The 23,948-nt window shown below is 46.5% G+C and overlaps 1 protein-coding gene across 1 annotated transcript in view; it reads right to left on the bottom strand.

Moving 5' to 3' along the window:
* TENM4 (teneurin transmembrane protein 4) overlaps window positions 1-23,948 on the bottom strand; it is a 747,207-nt gene that overhangs the window by 9,870 nt on the left and 713,389 nt on the right. Inside the window, 4 exon segments of the mRNA XM_047823379.1 lie at window positions 3,774-5,388; window positions 6,840-7,136; window positions 10,197-10,432; window positions 15,619-15,791. Coding sequence (XP_047679335.1) covers window positions 3,774-5,388; window positions 6,840-7,136; window positions 10,197-10,432; window positions 15,619-15,791 — 2,321 coding nt within the window.

Raw genomic sequence — 23,948 nt, 5'->3', positions numbered from 1 at the left:
TGGTGGAGCTGTCTTCCCCTACCACCCACTGAAGCCATTCCAACGATGGGGATGTCCTTTGGGGGTAGACAACTGTGTCCCTGCCACCGCTGCATCCTGTGCTGTCTTCTCATTCAAGGACCTCAAGTTTGCCTTTGTTTTTTTTTTTGTTTTTTGGATGCCCTGGAGCCCCTCTCTCTTGGGTATGAAACATGGAGGTACCGGGGTGGAGGAAGATAGGAAGGGCAGTGTAGAAACCCAGGTTCTACTTCTAGGAAGGTCGTGGAAGGAAAAGAACATGGTGAGGCAAGACGAAACCCATGTTCAAATTCAGGCTCCCCAAGTTGCACACTGTGTGAACTTGGACCGTTTCCTTAACCTCTCTGAGATTCAGTTTCCCTATCTACAAACTGATGGTAGAAATGGTTTTCACCAAGCCATGGAAAGAATAATAGTGTTACCACTTTGGGCAGCCATCATACAGCAGCAACTGTTCTAAGCTTGTTACACGAATGACTGGGTTTCCTATATTCTAAAGTGTCCAGCTCGGTTCCTGGCTCATAGAAGGTTTTCTGAGCTTTTTCAAACCCAGACCCCCACGTCACTGGACCTCCATTTCCTCATTTGTAACATGAGGCACTTGGGCTAGCTTGCCTCCAAAGTTCCTTTCTTCACTGAGTTTTTGAGAATCTCTGATTCTATGAATCGTGGCAGATGGTTTTTAGGAAATTAAAACAAACAGAACAGGGGGGGAAAAGATCCCCCATGAAGCCATTTGGCCTGAGGCTGAGAACCTGCATCTGAATTTGTAGTTGGAAAGGAAAACTTCTATCAGGATTACTGCAGATTCCCAGGAAACTAGGGGGCTGAAAAGAGGGCTGGGCCTTAATCACAAGTGATGGAAGGTAGGAACATTTCTCATTATGCCTTTAGGAAAAATGCTGAAAATCGATTTATTCCTTGTTTTTTTTTTCCTATGGCACTTTTCTGAAAAGTTGGGAATTTTACTCTTCCTTTTTATGATATCAGAGTTAGAAATTTCTGTCAAGTTAAAAAGCCCCTTTTTACCCATCTGCCCCAGACATCAGTGTAGCCACCTGGGACAGCGATGAATTAACAATCCTTTCTTATGTGGGCACATTACAGAGTGAATTTCATTCCAAGAATGAGGATTCTGGAGTTAGAGCAGAGTTCTACCCCTAGCCCTGCCACTTCTCAGTAGGTCAGTTACTTTATGGCTCTGACCTTCACTTTCCTCCTCTGAGAATGGAGTCAGTGATCCCCATCTCACTGGCTTCAGGTGAGGGTTAGTGCAATAGTGTATGGGATGGATCCTTGGTGGATATTTTTTGGTTGCCTTCCTAGCATCCCATTCTGCCTTCTCACTCTTCCTTTTGGGGTATCTGTGTAGTTTTAGGGAGGCTAACTCCACCTAGGGGTTCAGCAATGGAGCATGTGGCCTAGGCTAAGCCACTCGGTGCGTTTTCTCTCCCCAACCACAGTGCTTGGTTCAGGGGTTGTCATGTGACCTCAGCCTATCCATTTGGAGTGTATGCTCCTTTTTATTGGTGTCATTACTGGATGTGAGTGAGGTTGTATGTAGCTCGCATGGAAGCTAAACGGTTTAGTGAGAATTAGTGGGATCTTGGTTTGTAGTAACAGAATGTTTTTCTGTACCATTTTTTTTGTTTTTCCAGCTACAGTAAGTAACCTGCCAAGATACCTCGAAAGAAACTCACTGCAGGATGAGCAGGGGGTGTGCTTAATGTACACAGACATAATGGAAATGTTTTCTAAATCTGTTAAGTTTTCTTGGACTGCCAGCAAGTTGAGCATGGTGAGACCTTGTTGGGCTATTCCTGTTCACCACAGGCCCCAAGTCCGCTTTCACTGCACCCACCCACCACCGCGCCCACTCTTCTTCCTCACGCATGGGATGCCTGCTCTCAACATGACCACCTGGAATTCTTCCTGGAAAGAATCCTCCAGTCAGTGTCAGCAGCAGCAGGGTCCAGACCAGGCCACCAGGTTTGGGAGCTAGGAAGCCACATCCCTACGGGGCACTCATGTGAGCTGTACCTGTTGCCCTCTCTGCACTTCTGTAAATGCAGTCCCCTCTGCTTGGGTTGCCTTTCTCCCCATTACCTGAGGAATGTCCACTCAGAAGTGGGCCTCAAGGATGAACTGCTCCCTGGGCACAGCCGGCTGTGCATCCTGTGTATCAACGGCCATCAGTGAAAACTTTCATCCTGGGCCCCTCACTGCTGTCTGTGTCTCCCTTGCAGTGTAAATTCCTGGAGGGCAGGGATCATCTTTGTATCCCATCCCCTCAGGCCGAAAACAGTGGCTGCACCCAGGAGGCACTTGTTGAATGAAAATGAAACTGCCTTAAAATAGGGGGTGCAGGGTTGTGTCACAGGAGAAAGAGAAGGAAACGACCAGGTTTGCGAGTTGGGGCGTGCCCAATTTTTGCCCACTGCAAACTCTCTTTTATAAAAAGCGCTGGTTTTCTCCAGACCTGAATCCCCATAGCTGCTCTGACTCTTGAGGTCTTCTGTGGCTGAGGTCTGGGAGTGGCTGCTTTGCTGGGTGGACTGTGGCTGCTGAAGACATTTCTGGCACGTGTGAACATTTATATTCCAGTTGGTTTCACAGCAGTGGAAAACAAAGCTCACTTTTTAAGTCAGGGTCGAGGTAAGGGAACCTTACATGAGCCAGGCACTGTGCTAGGCAGGTTATAAAATGTATCTCATTTCACCCTTGCAACCATCCTAGCAGGGTTTTTTTTTTGTTTTTTTTTTTTCCTACTTGTCCATCCTCTCCCTTTCTCCCCTCTTCCTACCCTCTTTGGGTTGAATATTTTTTTTTAGTCTACATTTTATTTCCACTATTGACTAATTAGCTATGCCTCTGTTTTCTTTTCTAGTGGATGCTCTAGGATTTACAACATGCATACTTATCAGTGTCAGTAGACATTCTAACATTTATTTATTTATTTATTTACTTACTTACTTACTTATTTACGTAGGCTTCATGCCCAGAGTGGAACCCAGTGTGGGGCTTGAACTTAGAACCGTGAGATCAAGACCCGAACTGAGATCAAGAGTTGGATGCTTAACTGACTGAACCACCCAGGTGCCCCCTCACTTTAATTTACAGGTCAGCAAACTGGAATTAAGGGAAGTTAAGTAATTTCTGTGACTGTCCATAATTTAGAAATGGTGCATCCTTCAGCAGTTCTGTCTGTGTCCAAATTCTGAACTTTCCATTACATTATCCCAAATGAGAAAATTGATTTTTTTTTTCTTTAGCTATACCTTCACCCACCTTACTGGGGACTCATAGTCAGCCTGATCTCTGGGTCAGAAACTTCCAAAGTGCATTTTCAGGGATGCATCCAGTGAAGCACTAGGATTTCATGGTGAAAAAAAGGGGTTTCATGCTCAAATGCTTGAGAAACTGTGGGTAAAGGGGTTTCGTGGTCAGATGTTTGAGAAATAGTGGGTAACTGTGTTAAACAGTTCTCTTTACCAGAGGACTTCTCAGAGACTTTCATAAGCTTCAATGTATTATGAAAATTTAAGAATGGTAGTTGCCCTGTCAAATCAATTTGAAGCCAGTACCAGTTTTTCCAGGGCATCTCAAGTAGTGTTTCTTAAAATCTACTTTGAAAAATGCTGTTCTAAGGAAAGCCAGTGTTTCCTGTGACCCAACTACCAGCTTTCTTAAGGAAGACCGTCCTGTCAGAGGACCAGAACAACAGTCCTGTCCTCCGAATGAGCCCTCATCCTCACCTGTCATGAAGCACTTGATGTCCTGAGAGTTGCTGATGGGGTTGTTGTTTTTAAACATGTAGAGATTGAAAGGCATGATGTTGCTGCTAGTAAGGTGTTTCCACAACTCGTGGTCTGGGCTAGTCCAACGACCAGCCAGCACATCGTAATCCCGCCGGCCCATGTGGATGAGCTTGGTGAGTGGATCGTAGAGGCCACCATGGTAGCCGATGATGATCTGAAAGTTGGGGTTGGTGTCCATGTAGATCTCTCCATAGGCAGTGTATAGAATCTGCTTGATCATCAAACCTGTTCCACTGAAGACAGCAAGAGGAGTCCCGATGTTGTCACAAGCTATGTAAAACTCATCACCGCTGCTCAGCTCCATGGCAAAGAGGTGCCCTTGCAGATCATAGTAGAGGGAGGTGATCTCGGAGCTGGAGTGGTTGTAAAGGTGGGTGACCTTGGTGGGGTTGGTCAGGTCTGCATAGAAGAACTGCAGGTGGTGGCTGTGGCTACTCTTGCTGGACACCCGCCGCCCCAGGCCATCGTAACGGTACCTGACGCTCCAGCCACCGGCCCGGTTGTAGGCCTTGATGAGCAGGCCAGCTGAGTTGTACTCAAAGACATCCCCGCCCCGCTGCCTCAGGAAGCCATCCTCGTCCATCTTGTACTGCACATCACCCAGCCTAGTGATGCGGTCACGGAGGTCATACCTTAGCGGGGTGAGCCGTGCACTGTTCCCAGGGCTCAGTAAGTGCAGGTTCCCATTGAGGTCATAGCTGTAGCGCCAGAGCGGCTTGTCATTGATGGAGACCGTCTGTAGCTGGCCATCAGCGTCGTACTCATAGGAGTAGCGGGTGGTATTGGCATAGGGTCCCACCTTCAGCTCCTTCTTCACTACTCGCCCCATGTTATCATACTGGACGGTCATCCAGTACATGAGTGAGCGGAAAATCTCATATTGCACTTCCTTCATCCGGCCGTATGCGTCAAAGTGTTTGGTGTGGGTCATGACCGCTGTAGTGATGATCTGGTTAATGTCATAGTAGATGACACCAAACTTCCCAAACTGCTCTGTCTTCCCTGACACATCATCATAGCGATAGAGATCGATGGGCAGCGGGGTCTCATTGATCACAGCCTGCATGCTGGTCACCCGGAAACTGTTGTCATAGTTATAGTCAAAACGAGCATTGACCATGCCTTCCTCGGTGAAGCGGAAGATCTGGCGGTCGATCAGAGGCCCAATTTGACGGTAGCGGATGGTGCAGGTGAAGCCCTCATTCTGTAGGTTGATGGTCTTCAGCATGCCTGCTGTCTCGTCATAGGTGAAGCTCACCTTGGTGGTGTCATACAGCATCTCGGCTAGCTTTGACAGTTTGCCATACTTGTATATGACCCTGCGGCCGGTGCCCAGGTAGAAGGTGTGGAGGAGGTGCCCGTCCTCAGTGAAGTCCTGGATGACCGAGGCATTGCCTTCAGGGGGCTGGTAGATGTTCCTGTAGTAGCCCACTGAGCGAATGGTCTCTAGTGTCTGCCGGGCCACGTTGGGCATGGTCACAGAAGAGAGGCGGTCATTCTTGTCGAACTCAAAGATGTATTGCCGCTGGCTGTGGAGGAGCAGTACCATGGACTGGAGGGAAAGGAACACAGAAGTAAGAGTAGGGGAGTGCACGCAGGGGAAGTCTGTGCACTTAAGACTTAAAGGAGATGAATGAAAAGCCAAGGGAACTGGTGGTTGTCCTAAGTGAGGCCCAAACCACGGCCTTCTAAACAATGTGCCATAGGGTACTGCAGTGGGGTACAAATGGGTTAAGATAAGGATTTCTCTCAGCCCTTGGCCCTGGCACTCAGGCCATCTGTCTTCCCATGGTGAGCAGCCTTGTCTGCTTGTCCCTTTGTGTGGTACAAAAATGATGATTTTGTGGGTGATGGTGTATGAGAAAGGTTGGGAGCACTGGCTAGAAGGATTTGCAACACCCTCTCTCCTGGCTTCCTTCCTTCAGATTCCTTCTCAAATCAATGTTCCTACTCAAGCAAGAATGATTTTCCTAAAACACAGCCTGACAGTATCTACTGCCTGCTACACAACTTATGTTGGCTCCCTGTGGCCCACAGGATAAAGAATGCATCTGAGAAGGGCATTTAAGGCTTTATGCAGGAACAGGTCATATGCCCACCCTGGGCTGGGGTGGACTGTGATGGCAACAGGGAAACCTGATTCCTAACAATGGCTTGTTGCATGGCCCCAGGAAGGTTCTTTCCCCCTCTGGGTTGGGTTTTTCACTATGTCGGATGACCTCCAACGTCTCTCTTAGCACCACCACAGAACATTGCTTAGAGATGCTCACCCAGCACACGGTGGGGAAGACTGAGCACAAAGCAAGCACAGCCCAGACCCTGGACAGGTGACCGCGAGCAGGAAACAAAGTAAAGATGTGGGTACAAGAACCGGGGCATGAAGTGCAGGCTCTTTTACAGGAATAAGTCAGCAGATAACACACCTAAAGGAAGCTAGGCAGCAAAGCTACATTTTCTCCGATTTGGGACCAACTTTTGCTTTCAGGGCTTTTCTGATTCTTAGCCCCTGGGATGAAATAAATCCTAACCTGAAGCAGAATGGATTTACGAAGGCCATGCCCACCACTGGAAGCTCAGGATTAATCACCTCCTGCCTAAGTACTGATCCCTAGGCCTCTGCCCTATTCTCTGTGACCAGATCACACTGTGTGCCCCAGACCTGGGAGCAGACCCCTGCCTGGGCCTCGGCCCTCAGTCCTGCTCTGTAGGACCAGTTAGTGTTGGGCCTGCCCCCAGTTCCAGTCTCTCATGTGGGCCTTTAACGTTCTCCTGCCCCAGGACCCCCACCTGCCACACCATCACCACGATCCACCCAGATGCCTCTCGGGCTCCCCAGCCCTCTATTGCAGATTTTTCTGTTTTCTTTTGGAGACCACATGGGTCCAATCTATCCCGCTGAGGGCAGCAAGCTGGGCCTGGCCATGGGTTGAGCCATGACACAATGGTCTTCTAAATGGCAAGGCCAGTCAGTGGTGGGGGGGGTGGGGGGGGATGGACACCTGCCTTCTCTAAGTATGTGTAGGTCCACGTCTTCCCATCAGCAAAGATCCTGGATGTGATGCGACCCGCCTGGTCGTATTCCATCCTCTCAGACATGATGCCTCTCTGGACGCCGGCGATATGGCCCCCTGGGGAGTATGTCACATTGACACCATTCAGCCTGCTGCTGGGTGACCAGAGGCTGGGCCGCCCTGCCTGGTCGTATAGGATCCGGAGGGTGAACTTGCGGTGGTCATCATAGATCTTCTCTGTGCGGGTCACGCGGTCAAAGTCCAGGGACAGGAGGTTCCGGTTGTGAACCTGGAGTAGGAGGAAAGACAGAGTTAATCTGGACATTGAAGACTTTGATGTGAGAAGGTCCTGAGTAGAGGAGGCAGCACAGGTCATGGGTGCCAACAGATGGGGTTTGGGTCCTGGCTCTGTTACCTGCCAGTTCTATGAAGCTTCATCATCTGTAAAATGAGAAGGCCAATTAAATATGGCTGTTGTGAGAATAAAGGCAGTGCAGGTATTGAGCAAATACTAGCTGGTCCTGAAGACGATCCGTGTGATATCCTAATGTCATACTTCTAATGGGGACAAAAAGGCAGCTCCTTCTTGACTCTCTCCTAAAAAGGGAGAGGCCAAGTGGGTCCAGATCCCCTTGCTAGGTCAGCTGGGCTGCTAGGTCAGCACACAATTCAATTTCCTTCCAGAGTAAGGAATACAGGGCTCCCACAAGGGTAGAGGTAAGTCAGGGTTTTTCATAGTTTAATAAAGAAATATACTTTGAGGCCTACTTCTGTATTTGGATCCACCCTTTAGGCATCGGTTGCCCCTGAAACATTGCCAGGTACTCCAAAGCTAAAATTCTGTGTCCCCTCTAATTGGCACATGGCCTTATAGGACATTTGGGCACATTTTCCGACTCTTCCATTGGTCACTGGTTAAGTTTGACATGTAAGGGAAACACAAGAGGAAAGTAGATGATGTAGGTCATATGATACAAAACCGCACATGTGGACTGAGGTAATGAAAGGCCCTCTAGGACCCTGGGTGGTAAAAAATTCCTAGGCTCAGGTCTAGGAATTAAGGTCAGGATTCCAGCCTCGATTCTGTGGCCAATTTGTCTGTGTGACCTTGGGCAAGTGCCATTTCCTGTCCGAGTCTCAATTTCTTCCTCTGTGAAACAACAGGGCTATTGTGAGGACTGAAGAAGCCTGAGTAGATTACCAAACAGAGTTCTGGGCATATCGAAGGTACTGAATTAATGAATGTAATTATTTCCATTAAATGGCAGCAAAGGATCGCATTCTCAGAGAATGTAGAGACGTGTGTGTCTCCCCCTTTCCTCCAAACAAATTCTCAAACCTTGAAAATAAGGATTTATAATGATGATGCTGGGACAACTTTAGCTGTGAATGGCCTGCTTATAATAAGGTTGCCTTCCCAGGGGTAATCAAATACAATTGCAGAGCAAAAACAGTGTGGCAGACAATTCCCGTGAAAAATCGGAGGCACCGGAGACTGGAGCTGTGTTCTTTGCCGGGAGGGCAAAGAAAGATTCAGGGTCTGCACCACCAACAATGATGGGGGCCATTTTAAGGCATCTTTTGCAGGGTCCCCTGTGACTCCTCCCAAGGAGCTGCCACCCAGCCAGCTGCCCCCCCCGCCACCCCTGGAGGGCCCCTAGGGAAGGCGAGCTACACCTCTGTGGCAAAATTAATAAAATTGAATTAAGCAGCTCACTGGGGAACCGCCTAATGCTTCCTGTGCTTGGCAGTGGCAGCAATGAGATTATTTTACATCTTTCTTTATTAAAAAAGTTCCCAGTTGTATAAAAAATGAGCTCCATTATGGGGAGGCGCACCCGGATAACATTCTAATTCCACATGCCGTCACTGTGGGTGGCCATTTATTTTGGGAGGACGCGGAGATGCGGCCACCGGACTGGAGCACCATTAATCTCAGGCTGGGAGAGGGACCAATTAAAGCCTGGGAAACTTTTGGTCCAGTTCACACCGCAGAGAGGAAATCCTAATAGCACTAATCGCTGCCATTTATTGAGCACCTGGGTTCTACCAGCATTGGGCTAGGTACTTGGAATATATTATCTTGTTTCCGCAGAGGAGTCTGAGACTCAGAGGAGTTGCTCAGGGCTACACGCCAGGCCCAGGCAGGAATCAAACCAAGGTCAAATTTTCCATTTAGCACACTGCCTTAGATGTGCATGAGGGGACTCCTGGAGAATTCAGAGAGGGGGCTCGGGGAGGCTGCAGATGGTGGCGGGCCACAGAGAACAAAGACACTTACGGCCTTCCTCAGGGAACCAGTGGAAGACTCTTTCCCACTTCGGTTTTTGCTAGAGTTCTAGGCTGTTGAGGAGACACAGGAAGGCTGGTTTTGTGGATTCTAGTTGTGTGATATTGGCTATGTTGAGACAGCGCCAGCCGTGTGGCATGAGGATGCTTCTGTGGTTTTTAGGAGTCAGCAACAATCTCGCTCAGTTCTGTGGTTCCCTTCAGCCCAGCCAGTGCCTACAGAGCAGCTGGGGTCTGCAAGGAGCTGTGCTCAGAACCGGGCTGGTTTCTTCACTTTCATGCTCCCTGTCACCTTCCTTTCTGAAGCTAGAGGGAAAAGAAGTGGGGCACTCGGGCCTGGGGGGTGAGGGCGGTAACAACACTCTGCAGAAACATGGGGGGTGAGGCAGTGAAAGGGCTGGCTCAGGGCTTCCACATTCTGAAGAGCACTCTGAAATGCCAGACCACAGATGCCAACCCACTGGCAGCAGGGACAGCTGGGGTTGGGGGTCGTTTTGCTCACTTAGTAAGGGGACAACTGCCTGGAAGGAGTGGAGGATGTGGCTTAGGTTCCAAATAGCCAAACTGGATTCTGCTAGATATTAATAAGAACATAGTAGTAAGAATAGCAGGAACAACAGGAGTAGGTTATTGACCACTTCCTGTGTGCAAGGCTCGGTATGAGGCATTCTGTATATTATTTCCAATTCTTGTCGCAACTTGTAAAATTGATTCATCCTTCCCATTTTTTTTGGAGAATGAGACTGAGGCTCTGGATGAATGAAATGGCATCACGGACGGGCTGAAATTCAGTCCGGGTATCACAGAAGCTGGAAATCCAACTCAGGCCTAACACCAAAGCCGGCGATCTTGCCACAACGGAAGAGAGATTCGAGATTTCTTATTAAGTGAGGTTTGCCTACTTTACCTTCCTCCTTTGGCAGGGGGCCCAGGAACACTTTCTCCCCCAGGGCCAGTTTCAAGAACAGAACTCAGTTCTCCGGATCGGTCCTCATTCTCTCCCGCTAGGGCCCCAGCCACCCCCAGGGGCGGAGCCCCGCCTGGAGCAGGCCTTGCTCACCCGCAGCCGGCGCCCGAACACGGTGACCTGGCCCCGCGCCTGCTCCTTGCGCTGCCGCCACTCCACCAGGTTGAGGCCGTTGTCGATGGGCAGCGTGACGTTCCGCTTGCCCACAGTGGGGTTGACCGTGCCGGCCAGCAGATGGGGCTCTGTCTGCAGTGCCACCTCCATGCCGTTGGCCAGCAGCAGCCGCAGGGAGCCGTCTGCCCCGATGTAGTAGCTGTTGCGGACCTGGTCTGAGGGACGGGAGAGGAGAGGGACGGTTTCTGCTCAGAAGGGTTGAGGATGGCGGGAGGGGTGTGCACAGCAGAGGGAGGGGTGTGGCTTCTAAATGGGTTTATTTTTCTGACCATGGAAATGAAACATTATCGTTGAGAAAACTAGGACGATATAGGGAGATCGTCCATGATCGCAATACCAAAAAAAAAAAAAAAAAAAGCCACTGTAAATATTTTGTATACTCCTAGACTTCAGAATATTTCTGGGGGTGCCTGGGTGGCTCAGTCAGTTAAGCATCTGACTTAAGGCTCAGGTCATGAGTTCGAGCCCCGCATCTAGCTCTGTGCTGACAGCTCAGAGCTTGGAACCTGCTTGGATTCTGGGTCTCCCTCTCTCTCTGCCCTTTTCCCGCTCGTGCTCTGTCTCTCTCTCAGAAATAAACATTAAAAAAAGAATATTTCTGAATACATTTATAAAGTAATTGCTTATAGTGTGCCACTGATCATTGTATTACATCATTGAATATTTTTCCTAAGTGTTTCTCTCTTTAAAAAATTTTTTAATGCTTGTTTATTTTTGAGAGAGAGAGAGAGAGAGAGAGAGAGAGAGAGAGAGAGAGGCAGAGAGAGAGGGAGACACAGAATCTGAAGCAGGCTCCAGGCTCCGAGCTGTTAGCACAGAGGCCAACACAGGGCTTGAACTCACCAACCACGAGATCATGACCTGAGCCAAAGTTGGACGCTCAACTGACTGAGCCACCCTGACCCCCCTCCTAAGTGTTTCTCCTAATGACTGTACAGTATTCCACTATATGGAAATGCCATAATTTATCTAACCAATCCTCAAGTAGATATTCTGATTATTTCTAGCTTTTCATAATTACAAAGTGCCACTGCAAATAAACATATTTTAAACATTATGCTAAGTGAAAGAAGTCAGACACAAAAGACCACATAATGTATCAATAACTCCATTTATATGAAATGTCCAGAATAAGACATTAAGTATAGATTAGTGAGGGAAAGGCACTAATGGGGAATGGGGAGTGAGCACTTAGGGGTACAAGCTTTCTTTTGGGGGAGTGGTAAACATTTTCCAGAACTAGACAGCATTAATAATTGCGTAACTTTGTAAATATACTAAACGCCCCTGAACTGTACACTTTAAAAGGGTGAATTTTAGAGTATGTGAATTATATCTCTATTAAAACTATATTTTTTGGATAAATCAGTGTCTTCGTTTTGGGTTGTTAGGATTACTAGAACAAAGGGTTGAACATTTTTTTTTAAATTTTTTAATGTTTTATTTATTTTTGAGACAGAGAGAGACAGAGCATGAGCAGGGGAGGGGCAGAGAGAGAGGGAGACACAGAATCCGAAACAGGCTCCAGGCTCTGAGCTGTCAGCACAGAGCCCAACGCGGGGCTTGAACTCACAGACCAGGAAGTCATGACCTGAGCCGAAGTTGGACGCTCAACCGACTGAGCCACCCAGGCGCCCCAGGGTTGAACATTTTTAAGGTTCTTGGTACACACCAGAGTAACTATTCTTTACATCAAGGTGAAAATAACTCCAGTACTTAAGTTGCTGACAAAATTCCAAATATATATGTATATATATATATGTACACATATATATGGATATATATGTATATATATGTACACATATATATGGATATATATGTGTACATATATGTGTATATATATGTATATACATATATGTATATATGTGTACATATATATATACATATATATTTAAGTCATTTTCATATACATACATATGTGCATAGATGAACCAATGATTTAAAAAATGTCTGATTTTGAAATCTTAGACCTGATTTAAATATTTTAATTAGGATCTTTAGCTCAAAGAAACTTCTGGAGAAGAGCGAATTTCAGCTGTGAAATGCACACAATTCTTTTCTAACACTGGAAACACCTGAGTTAGTGCTGCAGCCTTCCCCTCTTGCCCTTCCTCAGCTGCTGCTTCTGTCTACACCTGCCCCTCTTCAATAAACTCTAGCCCAAGTCCTCCCTTCAAGGCTATGCTGAACTGTCACCTCTCCCCAGAAGCTTCCCCAGTTCCTTGGTTACAACAAATGCCTCCCCCTCCCTTAGCCTCTTGATGGGCCTCACTACTGGTCTGGCAACTGAGGGGTACAGGGTCTACACTCTGTTCTGCTGCACAGAGACTAAGAGCACGCATGGCCTTCAGAGCCACGCTACCAGGGTTCGAGTCCCAGCTCCACCATTCTCTTGCTGCAAGACCCTGGGCAAATTCCTTAATCTCCCATGCCTCTGGTTCTTCATCTGTACCTTGGGGATGAAAACTGTACTCTTACCTCATAGCATTAGGCGGGATAACGAAAGAGCTGAGAATGGTGCTTGGCATATAGTGAGTGTTATGTAAAAGTGAGCTATTATTAGTTTTCTGTGCGAGCATTGTACTAGTCACTGCCATGCAGATCTCTTGTCATCTCTCCTCAGCCTCTACCGCCCCGTTTCACACATCTGTCGTAGAGAACTTTTCTAGTACTGATCATGGGTCTTCAATAGCTCCCCATTGCCTTTAGATCAGTGCTTAAGAGAATGGGTTCTATTTGTCTGGGTCCAAATACCCTACCAGGCGTGTGTCTTTGGACAAGGTACTTAACCTCTTAGTGACTTAAACTGTCTTCATTTGGAAAATGGAGATGTTAATAATACCTCATAGGGTTGCTGTGAGGAGGGAGTAGGTACATGAATGTAAAACACTAACCAACTATTTTATACTTGATAGGTGTTCCAAGATGTTAGCTATCACTGTCGTTAGAGTACGTGCTCAGTAAACATTTGCTGGATTGAACTAGATCTATTCCAGGCTATGTATGTCAAGCAGAAAAAACAAAACAACAACAACAACAACAACAACAACAACAACAACAAAAACCCACAAACAACCACAGACACACACAAAAGCAAAAACAAAAACAAACAAAAAACGGATGTAGCTTTGTAGGAAACTGTGGCTAAGTCTTCCCTGTTAGAATAGCATCAGATCAGCCCCGCCCTCTCTCCCTCCCTCCCCCTTCCATCCTTCCCCTTTTCTTCCTCACACATGCAGAATTCTAAGATCTGCCTTAAACTTGGCTATGCATTATTCACTGGCCATCTGTATTTTCCTTCTTTTGAACAGTGAAAAGGCCCGTGTCATTTATCTCTTAAAGCTGCTTCTTGCTGAATGCACATATGTCCATTAGTGGTGACTTTGGATGGAATGGTGTTTGTAGAGGCCCATCTCAAACGAGCCCCATTTAATGTGAGCTGTGACTTCCCAAGCCTGCTCCTCATTAGCGGTTCCTCCTTATTTCTTCCCATAGTTCAGACATAAGATGCAGCTGAAAACACTTTTTACCAAGCCTCTACTGAGGTGGTTGCAAAATGGAGCATGCAAGCCTGATATGAGGGAAGGAGAGGAGCTTGGCAGAGGCACCAAAGAGGAAAAACAGGTACCACATTTCCTGGATTCCCCGATGAGTTTTTCCTTTTCCCACTTCAGTGTTTGTGAAATCGGAATGTGTCTTAAGTCCTTGCATGAATTTTGAGCCGTGTGTCTCCCCTCCTCCCCAAGCTGAAAAGTTGCTATTGAATTGATGGTACATTTTAAAAGTGAGGAAATGTGGCACTTTTGAATGGAAAAAAAAAAGTTGCCAAAAGGTAAGAAAGACTGCATTAACTTCTGAGAAAAATGCAGCAAGCCAGCTTAGAGGTGTTCAGGGGATAAGACAGTTCTTAACCACAGGGAGGGACAAGATGTCTGAACAATCTGTGGCCCTGCTGTCCTTGGCCAGGCAGAGCCCTGGCTAGCTCGGCATCGGCACCTTCTCCTGGCAATAACTCAGTCCGAGCATAAACACCGTGAGTGTGTCCCAACCCACTGCTATAGGTGCTGGTGGGGAAGGAACTGCAAGATACTGCTTCTCTTTCTTCTGACCGAGAACCACTACTGTTCTTTGAGCTTCTTTAAAGGCACTGTATTACATTTGGGAGTAGAAGCGGTTGTGGAAATATACAGTTATTTTCTTATGGTAAATCCAAGTGCCAGTTATTAAATAATTAGTTAAGGAATCCAGCAAGAACTTACTGAGTTGTATTATGGGCCTGGCCCATGTTGGGCACTCTGTGTACACTGTAAAGGGATTGTCTGGGCAACGCTTATGAGGCAGCTACGGTAATTCGGCCCCATTTCCCAGCCCCAGAGACTGAGGCTCAGAGAAGAGTGACTCCACCCAATTCACACAGGTAGGAACTGAAACCGTAGGCACAGAGATCCCCCAGTCTGTCTACTCCAGAGCTTTTTTCTGCCCCTTGCACTGCCTCACACCATTCAACACGGCTTCAACTTGCTTTCGTTTCCTCAAGGAGAAAATCAAGGGCCCCCATGATGTGGAGGCAGAGTCAGGACTAGAATCTGGGCCTGTGACTCCCAGCCCAAGCCTCTTTTTACTACTTGTGTCAAAGCTTTTGGGAGCACAAAAAGCCATCAGGAGAGTGGCGAAAAAAATCAAGGCTCTCCCTAGTGATAGCTTCTTCTTTTTTTCATGCTTACTAGATCCAATGAAGTTGTGAACTCCACTCTGGGTCACCACCTCCCGTGAGGACAACCAAGGCAGACAGTCTGCAGCCAGATTTCATCACTGTGATTTCCCTAAAGCTCAAAGATCAACTCCTACCAGGGATTACTTGATGAACGCAGACGAGAAGGGTCTTTTCTCTGTGGAAGCCTAGAGAAGGCACGGACTGTTCTCACCTGAGCTTCAGGGAGGACTTCTCCATGCCTAGGTCCCTTTCGTGGTTAGGCATAATCATTATTGTCCTTTGTCCTCACCCACACCAGTGTGAGAGCAAGCCTTTAACCTGGGAGCCATTAGAATGGCGGAATAGTGAGGGCATCTGGATTAGCAGCTAGTGGACTGTCGACCCTTTGTTCTCATGATGATGGGATGAGACAAGGGACTGTCACTCTGAGGCTTCTGGGAGAGAATATACAGGACTCGGGCTGGTGTGTTTTGCACATTCGAATGCAACACAGAGAGAAACCAGTTGTAATGCTCTGCTACTAAAGCTGCCCGGCTCTAGTAGCAGCTTGTTTCTGGTATCATCCTCTTCCAAAGGGGTCTCTTCACCCCCCTGCCTCAAAGTCCCCACGCCTCCCACCCGGCTTACCTTGCAGCAGTGTATAGAAGGCACCGGAAGCAGACAGGTTGGTGGTTATGGTGACATCATCCTTGCTGGAGGTCTCTACCTGGACATGCACTGAGCTGTCTGTATCGCTTCGGAAACTGCTCACCTGGCCAGTGGGGAAGGTCACATTTGTCAGGCGGCCAAAGCTGTCATACCTGAAAACCAAGGGGTGGCTCTGAGTAACGGAAATATAATGGTGCCATGGCCAGAACTTGGCGCGTTCCACCTGGTGCCACAGTTTTGCACGTTCTGCTTTTCTCTCTGGTTAGAGACATTGCCGTGTCTCCTACACCTCCTTGCACACAGTTGCCAGGAAGGGGCTCCACTGGTTGACATCTGACCGCAGGCAGAGGACTTACCTCTCTGAGTCTTCCTCTGCTAATTCTATAAAGCAGAGATGACAGCCCCTGCCCTGCCTCCCTCCCAGGATTACTGCGAGGAACCTGCGGCAGGGGCCTGTGGCTACAAACTTATACCCACCCATGTGGTGTGACAAGATGGCGGCCATCTGAGGCTGCTGACCCAAAGTCTTAAAGCCAGGGCACTCCCAGAGGTGACAGGGTCAAACTTGATGCTTGAATAACCCTCTCAAAACCCAGAGAAATGGTTATACAGGCTTTTCCTGAACACCACAAGAGATGGGCCTTCCTACAAAGCTACGGACCCTGGGGAAAGGGGGCTCTGAATTCAAACCAGGACTCTGCTCCCCCATAAGGGGGCTAAACAGACGAGCTCTTGCAACCTCTTCCCGTCTAGATTTCACGTCAGGCACCAAGCAGCTACGCATATATCTGCAGTTGTCAGGACTCACAGCTTTGCTCTGCTGGCATCTTTTTGAAGCATCACAATTGAATCTTAATTCCCTTTTCCATCTCTGATAATAATAAAAGAAATGCCTACCATTACTGAACACCCACAACATATCAGGCATAGTGCTTTTCATACATCCTTTCCCTTAATCCTTGCTACTAGTCTAAACGGTATAAATGATGTCCTTTTTGGAGGAGGTTCAGAAAAGTGGAGTCACCTGCTCAAGGTCACACAGATAATAAGTGTGGTGGAGTCAAAAGTCAAAGTCAGATTTATCTGCTTCCAGGGTCCCACTTGCTTCTCTGCCTCGAGTGAGCATTTCTGTAGCGTCCGTTTGCAAACATCTGTTGGTGTGCTCTACCTGCGGCAAAGTGGCTGGGAGATGGTAGGGAGTAGGCTTTTAACACTCAGTTACAGTTTTTAATTGCGGGAGGCTGAAGTGCAAAAAGGTAGGTATTAATAGCCTTTTTGCACCTGTGTGCGAATGGGAAAAATCTTCGTCCAGATGTTAGTGTTTCTGACTTCTAGTCGTACTGAAGCTCACATGCAAGTTCAGTTTTGTGTCTCCCTGGTGGACTCTTCCCCCTGCTTTGCTCTCACTATTGCCGTGAAGCTGGCCTCTGGGCCCCGAGGGATTTGATGGCTGGCGAAATGAAAGGCTCCAGAGTTCAGCTCAGTCCTGGCTCTTCCCATGATCCTCCAGCTGCACCTGGCTTCCTGATGCCTCGGGTGCTGCTGCTTCAACCGCTTCAGGTGAGACTTGGGAGGTGAGACCAGATAGGTGTTTGCTGAGCAATTTTTTGCCCAAGGTCAGATATAGGTGCTGCATGGATTCTGCCCTCTACCAACTCTTTCTGTCCCTGTGCCTGGTACTAACCGTGGGACTCTTTACACTGAATGCCAACGGTCCCTGGCTGGGACAGTCTGCCACAGACAAAGGTGCTGGTTACATGAATTCACCCAGGTCCTTGATCCAAGACTAACTCTGGGGGAAATTGAATCTCTCGGTTGCTGAGGCCCAAGGAAGGGGGATGCAAGCGCTTTCCAGGATGGCAACAACACAGATCTGTACCACATACCTTGGGCTTGGTCTCAGCTGGGCAAGGGTGTGGGCTGTATCAGTCCTTGGGCTCTCCTATAGGTACCTTTGGCGCTTTGGAAAACTGTTTCTTGTCACGATTTCTCATTTTTCTTCCTTAGTACGGAGTCAGAGTCTTGTAAGAAAATGTCAGTCTGGCTTAGGGGAGGGTGACCATGTGGCTTAAAGCCCGGATTGGAGGGTCACAGGTGTAAGGTGCCCCTCAGAGCTGGGTGAGGAGGTGATTCTGAGACACTGCTGCTAGGAAGGAGGGTGAGTCTTGGGGTGAAGATCTGGAAGTTTGTCCTAAAGCCTCTCTCTCCTGGAGATGCTCTCAGAGCTCTGCTCCCTTTAACTCTAGGAGAGGCGGTTTTCTTTTCAACTCTTTGTGGCTGCTGGAAATTTGAATAGGAAGGGATTGTACAAAAATGTACGATTTTTAGAGTGGTTATCTCTGGGAAGTAGAATTACTGGTGGTATTTTATATCCCAAAGATCTTAAAATAATGACCATGGATTATTTTCATAATCAGCAAAGTGCTGTGATAACCCAAATACTGCCATGTACAGAGAAGTCATGAGCATGGCCATCTTGGGGGAAGAGGCCCTTTTAAATTACTGGCATTTGGGGCACCCAGGTGGCTCAGTCACTTAAGCATCTGACTTCAGCTCAGGTCATGATCTCATGGTTTGTGAGTTCAAGCCCCATGTCAGGCTCTGTGCTGACAGCTTGGAGCCTGGAGCCTGCTTCAGATTCTGTCTTCCTCTTTCTCTGCCCCTGCCCGACTTGTACTCTGTCTCTCTCTCTCTCCCTCTCTCTCTTTCTCTCTCAAAAATAAACATTAAAAAATTTAAATTACTGGCATTTATGGAAGTCTCACATATAGAGCATCTGCCAACATCTATCTCCAGACCTTTACAGTAAATATTACTAGGGTACCCCAAATTTCCGAGCTCAAAATCAAGACCCACCCTGCTCCCACCCCAGAAACTGGCTCAGCCCTGGTCACTGTACTTATGTCTGTGGGCTATGAGTATTCTGAGTCTTGTCAGATCCTGAGTTACCTTAAATCGGCAGGAAGACCCATTTCAGTTCAATAGGTTTATGGGATGGATATGCTATTCTAGTCTGGTTCTCTGAACACCTGTTATCCATGTACATACTCTTTATTGAGACGACTTACTCAGACTATCTAATTTCCTGATCTAACTGGATACAAAAGATTTTATTACATCACGCAAGATACTTAGCAAGGAGTTTTAGGGGCGCCTGGGTGGCTCAGTCAGTTAAGTGTCCGGCTTCGGCTCAGGTCATGATCTTGGGGTTTGTGAGTTCAAGCCCTGCGTTGGGCTCTGTGCTGACAGCTTGGAGCCTGGAGCCTGCTTCAGATTCTGCGTCTCCCTCTCTCTCTGCCCCTCTCCTGCTCACACTCTCTCAAAAATGAATAAATGTTTTAAAAAAAGGAGTTTTAGAGTCTTAAAAATAACAATTGATAGGGAGATCATGGATTAGGGGTCACATGTCACTTCAGTACTGCTTTAATATGGCCTTGCTCCAATGACACCACGTAAAGCTTTCCCTGGTTTCTCTCTTGTCCCTTCTCCCAGTAATACACTGGCAGAGCTGCATCGCAGAATGGGTCCCCTGCTCTGTAACAGCTCACGTACAAGCTGTCACCTGCTTCAGCCTGGGGTGCTTAAGTCAGGACAGGACTGTGGTGTCAGACAGGCTGGGAATGTTAGTTGAACAAATGAATGACTGCACAATTGGATACGTGAGGCCCCTTTGTTGCTCTGTGGGGAAGGGGAGACATGATTCATTTACATACACACTATCTCCTGTAGGACTTGACAGAGGCCTGATGCACAGTGGGTACCTGGCAAGCATCTGATGAACGCACACGAAGACGGAAACAGCTACTCTCACTAAATGATACTTCAGCAATCTCCATAGGCATCTCCCCAGAGCTCCGGTCTCCAAGACAGAAAGAGCCTTTGCATGAAGGCAGACAATTGTAATTATTATTGAAGGTAGCCTGTAATACATAATTAAATTGAGCTTGAAGAAGATACAATGAAAAGCCTCATGCCATCAAGATCTGGTTTTCATTTTATACGAGATGGCCGAAAACCAGTAATTTCCACTCCTTACATTTTCCATTAGAGGGACCGAATGTTTTAATTAAATGAACATCAAATAGAACAGCCAATTTATAGAATTTTCTTGTCTCTTATTCATTCATTTCAGTGCCTTCCAGAGCCTGGGAAATGCCACTGGATCTCCCTGCTGCCTGATCAATACCTGTGATTAGCCCATCAGAACACCGCTGTTTCTGGCTCTGCAGGGAAAAACTGGAGCTGCCCATCCGGGGAACCCTGAACACCTAGGTGCCACGCCCCCTCTGTGGAGCCCTTTCTTTTCCTGCTACAGAGCTGCTGACAGAAAGACAGCACCACTGGACAAGTTGGGACAGTTTTCCCCCCTCTCTGGATTCCAAGTGGCTGCTTCAAACCCTGGCCCTGCGATTGGGTGGCTTTGGGACAGTGGCTTAGTTCTGTCTGTTCTGGCTCTAAAGAACTGGCAAATTTCTTTCTTTCTAACCAAGAGGAAGGAACGTGTTAATATGGGAAAGTCCTTGGAGTCAGACGTTCTAGGCTTTGAATACAGGCTCTACACTTGCCAGCAATGAATGTTAACCCTAGAGGATGGGCACTCAGTTCTCTTTTCCTGTGAACCATCAACCCCCTACAAATGACATGATTTCAGGCAGGTTATATAACACAACCTCTGGGAGCTTCTGTTTTCTCCTCTATAAAATGAAGACAGTAACACCTGTCTCAGGAAGATACTGTGAAGTTCAAATAAGGTAACATGCTTAAAATGAAATGCAAATTTTTCATCAGGGCCTGCAGGACCACAGGAGACTGCCTTCCCCACCATGTCGACTCCCTGATGGGAGAAGGGACTTTGGTCGCAAATGTATCCCAGAACTTAGAAGAGTGCCTGGCATGTAGTCGATGTTCAATAAGTAAATGAACGTTGGCTGAAAGACCTACTCTTTCCTGCTTCTCTTTCCAATTTCACTTTGAACTCTACTCTTCCATACTTCCTGTGTTCCACTGCATCTGCTTCCATTCTCCAAACATGCCACGTTCAATCCAGGCTCGGAGTGCTCACACTTAGTGTTCCTTTTGCAGAGAATGCTCTTCCCTCCAATCTTTGTATGGCTAGTTCCTTTCATTACTCACATTTCAGTTCAAATGTTATCACTTCAGTCAGGCCTTCCTTTAAATAGATAGGTCCTCCCATCTTGGCCACATTTTCTGATTTTATTGTTTTCATCACATATTATCTTCATTATGTGTTTATCTGTCTCTTCCGACTATCATATAAGCTCTATGAGGACAGGGACCTTGTCTGTATTCTCATGCCTAGGAGACTATGCAGAATATAAAAGGCACTCAATACTTATTTCTTAGATGAATGAATGAATGAATGAATAATAAAGAGTAGATATTAGTACTGGCTTTTCAAGATATGGATTAAGAAAAACTAAGAATTTCTTCCCTTTCACCTCACCCCTTCCATATGAGGAAGGGAAAGTTCACAAATACCCATAGATTGATTACCTTTTAGGTACCAAGCACTATGCCCATAACCATCTTTGAGGTAGGCATTATTGTCATTTCACAATTGGTGAAGCTGAGGCTCAGAAAGAATAAATAACTTGTCTAAGATCACACAGCTACTTGAGGAATATAGATTCAAAGTCAAGTCTGTCTGTCTGACCTTAAAGTCTGTGTTCTTTCATCAAGCTTCCCATAAGTGATGCTGTTTCAGGGAAAAACCTTTGTGTTCATCACTATGTTATAGAAAACATTGTGTTTGGAAATCTCAAGTGGGTCAAGAAGACTGATAGTTTTCTGTTCAAGGTGTTTGCTTTGATATCACTGCAATTGAATTTGCCGTGATGCACCCCCCCACACACACACATTCAGGGGGTACGATGGAGATGGCCAGATGGTTGGCTTTTCATTATTTTTTTCCACTGACTTTTCTTCACTCCATTTTCCCAAAGCATCTTTGGAGAATGGGGAAAGAAAACACATAAAAGATTCATACAGTTGCTGTGAACTTGGCTCTCAGAAGAGGACCGCTAAAGGGTATCTTCACACACACTGCAAGGCTTTCTTCTTCACACTCAATATTTCACATCTCAAGCCACTTACTATGTTGCAGCTGGTGAGGAAAATGCCAAACTGCTTCTCTGATACTAACTTTTGCTGACTGGGATTTTTTAGTTGGAAAATAGAGATTTGATTTTTATGAATTTCATCTATGGCTGTTTCAAATGCCACCACTGTCAACGAGAGGAATTGGATACCATATCCTCTGTGAATAATTAGAATTCACAGCCCATGCACATGGATAGTTCCCTTGGCCTCAGGTTACTATAAAAGATGGCACTGCTACATCATTATCTTCTCCAAAACTGTACCAGAGCCAGGGTACTTTTTGGATTCTGCAATTAAAACTTATACTTGCTGCTAATTTCCTATAGAATTAAGTCCCACCAATGCATTTTAGCCTTGAGGATTTCTAACATCTGGTACACCCTACCGATGGTAGGTCTGATCTCTCACTGATGTTGTACCTGAAGCAGTGCATCTGGTGGAAAGGATTCAGGGAGATCTGTGATTGAATCCTGGCTCTGCCACTTGGGTGTATGAGGTCACAGAGCCAGTCAGTGTCTGTGCTGGTTATCCTCTCTCCCCTCAGATCCATTCTGTGCTTTTCTCTGTACCCAGAGGAGCTGACTACATCACTGCCCCTCCTCCCCCCCCCCCCCCCCCCCCTGTACTCCCCTGCTTTCTGGCTTGTTTCTGTTTGGATTCAGTCAATGGTAGGCATTGGCAAGAGACTGGATGTTAAGAGGAGCCTTCCTTATTCCTGATCTACTTCAGTGCCACATTTCTAATAGCGGCTTCATCTGTCCATAATTATAATTTTTATGAGATAGCTACTTATTCACGGTTATATGGCTTCCACTGGGCTTCAGTAACAACATCCTATTTCTGCCCTGCCTTGCCCTTAAGCCTCAGGGTTGGTCAAGGTTGTTCACTGTTTTTAATGCCTGAGTGCCTAACCATTCTTTCTTGGTTCTCTTATCCCTGCCTATACATCTATACCTCTATAACATTTCTTTATGTGAAAGATATTTTTCCTGGGTATAGAAGTCTGGTTGTTTTTGTCCCCCTTTCAGCATTTCTGTCTTCTCGCTTGCATGGTTTCTGATGAGAAGTCTGCTGTAATTCTTATCTTTTTTCCTCTATATAAAATGCCTCCCCCTCCAACTGCTTTAAAGATTTTCTCTTTTTCTTTTGTATTTTGAATAGATGACTAAGATGTGTGTGTGTGTGTGTGTGTGTGTGTGTGTGTGAGTGAACTTTGCTTGGTGTTTTCTGAACTTTTTGGGTCTGTGGTTTGGTGTCCATAATTACATTATTTCTCCAAATATTTCTTCTGCCTTGCTCTTTTGCTCTTCTCCTAGAATTCTAATTATGGGTGGTCCCTGACTTACGATGTTTTGTTATGAATTTTTGACTTAATTAAAAAAAGGTTTTTATTAACAAAAAAAATTTTTTTTGAAGGAGAGAAACAGAGTGCGAGCTGGGGAAGGGCAGAGAGAGTGGGAGACACAGAATCTGAAGCAGGCTCCAGCTCCAAGCTGTCAGGACAGAGCCTAACTGAGGGCTTGAACTCACAAGCTGTGAGATCATGACTTGAGCTGAAGTCGGACTCTTAACTGATTGAGACACTCAGGTGCCCTGATTTTTTGACTTTATGATAGTTCAAAAGTGATATGAACTCAGGAGAAACTGTACTTCGAATTATGAATTTTGATCTTCTCCCAGTCTAGTGATGTGACACCTTCTCGTGATGCTGGGCAGCAGGGAGACACAGCTCCCAGTCAGTCACCTGAATCACGAGGGTAAACATCCCATAATTGACAACCATTCTGCACCCATACAGCCATTTCTGTTTTTCACTTTCAGTACAGTATGTAAAAAATTACATGAGATACTCAACCCTTCACTATAAAATAGGCTTTGTATTAGATGCTTTTGCCCAACTGGAGACTATTGGAAATGTTCTGAGCACATCTAAGGTAGGCTAGGCTAAGCTATAATGTTTGGTAGGTTAGGTGTATTAAATTCATTGACTTGGAATATTTTCAACTTATGGTAAAGTCTGTCAGGAAGTGATCCCACTGTAAGTCGAGGAAGATCTCTATATGTGTATTAGACAAGCTGATAATGCCTAGCTTTTGGATGCCTGGGTTCTGTATCTTTTTTTTTTCCACTATTTTTTTTCTCTTTATATTTCAGTTTGGGTAGTTTCTATTGACCCATCTTCTTCCTTC

The sequence above is a fragment of the Prionailurus viverrinus genome, chromosome D1 (assembly GCF_022837055.1).
Source record: "Prionailurus viverrinus isolate Anna chromosome D1, UM_Priviv_1.0, whole genome shotgun sequence".
In the NCBI taxonomy this organism is placed as follows: domain Eukaryota; kingdom Metazoa; phylum Chordata; class Mammalia; order Carnivora; family Felidae; genus Prionailurus; species Prionailurus viverrinus.
This window is presented reverse-complemented; position numbering and strand designations above follow the sequence as displayed.